General features: G+C 43.2%; 1 protein-coding gene across 1 annotated transcript in view; it reads right to left on the bottom strand.

Annotated features, from left to right (window-relative positions):
- Positions 1-2,669: 2,669 nt before the first annotated feature.
- LOC104966418 (A disintegrin and metalloproteinase with thrombospondin motifs 18-like) overlaps positions 2,670-6,061 on the bottom strand; it is a 16,011-nt gene continuing 12,619 nt past the window's right edge. Inside the window, exon 5 of the mRNA XM_010795605.1 lies at positions 2,670-3,183. Coding sequence (XP_010793907.1) covers positions 2,670-3,183 — 514 coding nt within the window. The remainder of the gene's footprint in view (positions 3,184-6,061) is intronic.

Below are 6,061 nucleotides of genomic sequence, written 5' to 3'. Positions count from 1 at the left end.
GGCTCTAATCTAGAGGGGGGTTCAAACAGCCTGGCCTGTGCAGAGATATGCTCTTTGTGAGGGAAAGAAAATAGAAATGAACAGTTAAAAGTAGTAGACACAAATAGGTTGAAGGGATACCTAGGATTAGTTCAAATCAAAGCCAGTTTAAAGGGTTGGTTCTCCGGGCACAAACTGTAAAAGTGAGTTTAAGACAGAAAGCTCAATAATCACCTCTTCCCCTCAATCCATGTCACCATGGGCCAAACTCCTGATATTCAATCCCGCTGCTTTTAAAATCCACTTTCCATTCTGTCTGAACACAGTTTAAATATTTCAGTGCTATTCTCCATTGTGCGTTGGTGGCAGCAGACATTTTAGAGACACATATTTTAATTTATTATAAGGTTAGCCCATTGATATGTAGCATCTCATTTTACCATAGGTCTTATTGAGACAAATACAACATTATAAAACAGCATTACATACACTGACAAAACATAGATACAGCCCTCATCTGGTTGAGTTATCTCCCACACACTCCTCCCTCCCTGCCTGAAAATGAGCATAATAGGGCCCCTTTAAGATGAGAAAATTAAAGGTCCCATTTCATGGCCATTTCCACTGATCATAATTCCATTGTTGAGGTCTACTAGAATAGATTTATATTTTGCAANCATTACAGTGGTTCTCAGTGTTGGGCAAGTTACTTCCAAAATGTAATATATTACATATTACTTATTACTGTTTTTTGAAAGTAATAAGTTACATTACAATATTAATTGTAATGTAACTTATTACTTTCAAAAAACAGTAATAAGTAATATGTAATATATTACATTTTGGAAGTAACTTGCCCAACACTGAGAACCACTGTAATGAACAGTTTTAATCCTCTTGAGTGTCATTTTGAAAACTGTACTCCTGAGCTGATCTACTTAAGGGGAAAAACAACATTAGGCATTTACCGTTCAGCCATTCTTACTTACTTCAGTTTTCTAATGATGGATTTGGAGTTGCGGAGGAAGGTTGGCTTTAGTTTATTATAGATATTTGTGAGGAATATGGACAGACCAAATGGTGTCGCAGTTGGTGAAGGTGGGACAGTCCTAATGACATTTCTTTGAGAAAGAAAATCCTTTTAACTGTTCCAACCGAATCCCTGATGATCAAAAGAGTGGACGAGCAGCTTCAATGGTTCACACAGAAAGGAATAAACATGGAATCCGTGAATCATCTACAGGACAATGCCTGGACTAACAACACATCAAAGCAAAGTATAACATCAAACTACAAACGCAATGTGTGTGTCTGTGTGTATGCAAGTGTGTAGAGAAGAGTTCAGCAAAGTCTTTTCTACAACAGACTTTTTTTGACGTATCCGTCGTTGATACAAATTCAGTTTTTAAAGACTTTTAAACTCTAAAGGTTAAATTTTTAGGTTGTCAGACACAAGCTGAGGTAAAGTGTTCAGAAAATCAAACGTTTGGACATTTTGAACTTTTGTAAAGACAAATAATCCCCCTAATACCAGAAAAAAAAAACGTTCTAATCTTGGTCAAGAGAATCAAGGACCCTTGGTTTCCTATGGAAACAGCGGTGCTTCCCCATTAGAGGAGGCGGTACTTGATGCGCTACAAGATGTATCCAATCGTGCACAAAGAGTTCTAATTATTTCAACTGTGACCTGTATTAACGCTGACCTTTCGATGTGCAACCAATCAGATAACAGATGTATGAAGCACAAAATCTAGTAGGGGACGTAGCCAGGGAAACTCACTAGTTGTTTTTGCTGCGCCTTACCTCGCAGTGAGCAAAAAGCAAATTGCGCATCATCTATTCTAACTGAGTTTTTTTATTTCTGAATACACTATGAAGGGACTCTACAACAGGCATACCCTGGAATACAGACACTTGAAACAAAAGATTTCCATGTACATTAAAATCCTTATTTTCTTTTGTCGTGCATCATTATGTTCTAGGGATCTGGTTCATCATTTTGATTATGAATCCATACTCTTGAATAGATTATGGGATACAGTGGTACATTCCTTTAAGAAAATTGATCATCAGATCAGGTCACCATCTCTATAAGGTTTTCCTTTGTTGTATATCAGTGTCAACAGTATATAATGATATGGAGTTATTAAATAAACTATGAGATACTGTATGTGGTCTGATTCTGCAGGGAAATAAAACAAACTAGAAAATGCATTTCCTGCGGAAGATGCGTGCGAATGCTGTAAACTGTGAACATTTATGGCTGAATTTAGCTGAAAATGCAGAAAAAGCTGAATATGTTATTAGCTGAATGGTAGCTGCTTTTAGCTACAAAAATGCAGAAAAAGCTTAATATTTAAAAGAAAAGGCTGTGTTGACCTCGTTTCTGACTGACTGTCTCCTGTCCGATTCATGTCCGGCTCCTGTCTGAACTCATGTTCGACTCCGTCTGTGTCTTCGCTGTCTAGTGTGTCGTGAGAGTTGTGTGCGGTCGGCGACCGGCGCTGTCTGACTCCTGTGCTGACTCCCGTCCCTTTGTCTGACTCCTGTCTGGGCTCCTGTCTGAGCTACTTTCTACTTCCTGTCTGAACTCCGGTGTCCTGTCTCCTGTCTGACTTCTGTCTGATCTACTTTCTGACTCCTGTCTGGGACTAGCGTGTGGCGGAGCTCCTGTCTGTACTCCTGTCTTCCTATGCTGATCTCTCAGTTGGTGACTCCTGCGGCTGACGTACTTTCTGAGCTCCTTTCTGGCTACTGTAGTGACTCCTGTCTGACTCGCTGCGTCTGTTTCCTGGTTTGACTCTGCTGTCTCCTGTCTGATCTCCTGTCGTCCTGTATGAGCTCCTGTCTGACTCTACCTGGTCTACTGTCTGACTCCTGTCTGACTCCTGTCTGACTGCGGCCTGCTGACTCGCTGCCTTGTCTGAGCTCGCGCTGTCTGAGCTCCCTGTGCTCCTGCGGCTTCTGTCGCGTGGTCTGATCTCTCGGAGTGTCGTCCGTGTTCTGTGACTCCTGTGCTCCTGTGCTGACCTGCCCGTCTGTCTCCTGTATACTCCTGTTGACTCCTGTCTGTTCCTGTCTGAGTCCTGTCTGAGTCCTGTGTGACTCCTGTCTCCTGTCTGTCTCCTGTCTGACTCGTGTGCTGACTCCCGTCTCCTGTGTCTTAACTCCTGCTCGTGAACTCGACGCGTGGTCACTCCCTCACTGAAATTAAGAGACTCTACATAGATGTGTGCAGCTACTCGATATGACTCCAGAGTAAACAGGCTGACTGTGCGTTCACCTGATTCTCGCTCTCGTGCCGCTGGAACTGACTCTCCACCTGACCTACTCGGTATTGATCTCTCGTGTCATGAGACGCATCTTGTTACTCTTATGTCGTCTTAGTTACAATGACGTTTGTTTCTGATCTCCTGCTTGGACGTACTGTATGACTCCTGTCTGACTTACGCTGCATACTGTGCTCTTCTGTTGTCGCGTCTCCGAGTGGTGCTTGACCTGTGTCGTGATCACTCCGATCTTGTGCTCTTCTCTGTTACGTGCACTATTCTTGTCGTCATGAACTAACTTTCTTGTAGATCTACCTTGCCTGCCTACTTTACTCGACACTTCCATGTATCTGGCTCTCCTGTGTGCCTATCTGGGTGACATCCTAGTCCATCATGAACCTCCTGCCTGACCTATTTCTGAGCTCCGTTGTTCTTAGGCTCAGCCTGATATGAACTTTAATAGCCTGGGGGTTTTTTCTGACTCAACTGACAACTGTCTACAACTATAGTGACTGCGGCTTGTCTCTGATACTGTGATGCATGTGACTCCTGTCTCCTCGCGTACATGACTCCTGTCTAATGTATAAAAGTACTCCTTCCTTAAACCTTTTCTGGACAACCGGACGGAGCCCAACGCTCTGTCTTACATTTCTTAATCTTTTATAATTGTTTTTACCGGTAGAAACTCCGTACTTCTGTTGTTCTCTGTCTCCTGATGCTGATCTCCTGTAGCGTAACGAAGGGGTATGCGTAATGTCGTTAGACAAGGCCTGAAAGGGAAGTCTCGTCTCGTTCTTCATGGAATTCTATTGACGAAGGTAGAGTGTAAAATGTGTGTTTGGGGGGTTATTTTGGTATAAAGTCAAGTATCCCCCCGCGCCCCCGGTAGCGGCGCCAAGGGAACTACGAGCCAGCTCCATTAGAAAAAATATTCTGAGTACAAAAACTTGTGCACCGTTTAACAGTCTATATTACGGGGTGACGTAAGAATACCCGTGAGTCACGAGCGTAACCGAACAGTCCACAACGACGCCTCGGTGGTGTGTACACCTCACCGTAGTAGGTTAGTCTCGTCTGTGGTAGCCTTTGGAAACTAGAGACCCAAATGTGTGTGTCCACAAACATTTGTAAGTTAGTTGATGATGAAGTAAATTATAGAAATAAATTGAGGAAGTTCGTTAAGTCGACGTCCTTGGTAAGTTTATAGTTTGATAAGTTCGGAAAGTTGTGCTACTACCCCTTTTGAACACTTTGATACAATATGAAAAATTTTATAAGTCGAAAATTTAGAAAAAAATGTACCTTCAATAACGTACGGTAAACTCGACATTGTATAATTGTGTGGGTGTGTATAGAAAGAGTGTGTGTGTGTGTGTGGTGTGTGTGTGTGTGTTGTGGGCGTGTTGGTGTGTGTGTGGGTGTGTGATAGAGAGAGATTGTCGGTGTGTGTGGTGTTGTGTGTGTGTGTGTGTGTGTGGTGTGTGTGTGTGGTGTGGTGAGAGAGTGTGTGTCTGTGTGTGTTGATGGGAGAGAGAGAGAGTGTGTGTATGTTGTAGTGTGTTTGTGTTGTGTGTGTGTGTGTGTGGTGTGTGGATAGAGAGAGATGTGTGTGTGTGTGTGTGTGTGTTGTGTGTTGTGTGTGTGTGTGTGGTGTGCGTGCGTGTGTTGTGGTGGTGTGAGAGAGGAGTGTGTGGGTGTGTTGTGTGTTGTGATAGAGAGAGAGTGTGGTGGTGTTGTGTGTGTGTGTGTGGTGTGTGTGTGTGTGTGTGTTGTGGGTGTGTTTGTGTGATAGAGAGAGAGATTGGTGGTGTGTGTGTGTGTGTGTGTGTGTGTTTGTGTTGTGTTGTGTGATAGAGAGAGAATTGTGTGTGTGTGTGTGTGTATGTGTAGAGTATGTGTGTGGAGAGAAGAGTGGTTGTGAGTGGGTGGTGAGTGTAGTGTAGTGAGTAGTGAGAGGGTGTGTGTGTGTGTGTGTGTTGTTGTTGTGTGTGTGTTGTGTGTTGTGTGTGTGTGTGTTGTGTGATTAGGGGGGGGGACAGAGTAGAGTGTGGTGTGTGTGTGTGGTGTGTTTTTTGTGTGTGTGTTGTGTGTGTGTGTGTGTTGTGTTTTGTTGTGGATAGTTTAGTGTATGTTGTGTGTGTGTTGTGTGTGTTGTGTGTGGTTGTGTGATGTAGTAAGAGGAGAGTGTGTGTGTGTGTTTGTGTGATAGAGAGAGAGAGTGTGTGTGTGTGTGTGTGTGTGTGTGGGTGTGTGTGTGTGTGTTTGTTGATAGAGAGAGAGATTGTGGTGTGTTTGTGGTGTGTGTGTGTGTGTGTGTGTGTGTGGTGTGGGTGTGTGTGGTGTGTGTGTGTGTGATAGAGAGAGAGATTGTGTGTGTTGTGTGTGTGTGTGTTTGTGTGTGTGTGTGTGTGGTGTGTGGTGTGTGTGTGTGTTGTCGTGTGTGTGTTTGTGGTGTGTGTGTGTTGTCGTGTGTTGTGTGTTGTGTGTGTGTGTGTGTGTGTAGTGTGTGTGTGCGTGTGTGGTGTGTGTTGTTTCCGGTTTCCAGAAACGGATGTTGATTGTAACAAAAACTACCCACTTTGGAGGGGTAACTAATAACAGTCTGTAGAGTAAATCAAAAGATTGTGAGTGTGAGAGGCTTGGTGTGTGGGGAAGTTTCTTTCGGGATATCTACATTACATGAACTTGAATATGATGATGCATTAGACTATAAATTGAGGAAGTCGGGATGAAAGTCGACGTGTTTATAAGTTGATAATTGAATAAGTCGATAAAGTCCTGTATTTCCCGTATATGTACAAAACACAAATATG

Source organism: Notothenia coriiceps, unplaced genomic scaffold, assembly GCF_000735185.1.
Source record: "Notothenia coriiceps isolate Sejong01 unplaced genomic scaffold, NC01 NC01_scaffold00037246, whole genome shotgun sequence".
Classification (NCBI taxonomy): domain Eukaryota; kingdom Metazoa; phylum Chordata; class Actinopteri; order Perciformes; family Nototheniidae; genus Notothenia; species Notothenia coriiceps.
The sequence above is the reverse complement of the archived record's forward strand: the minus strand, read 5'-3'. Positions and strand labels throughout refer to the sequence as shown.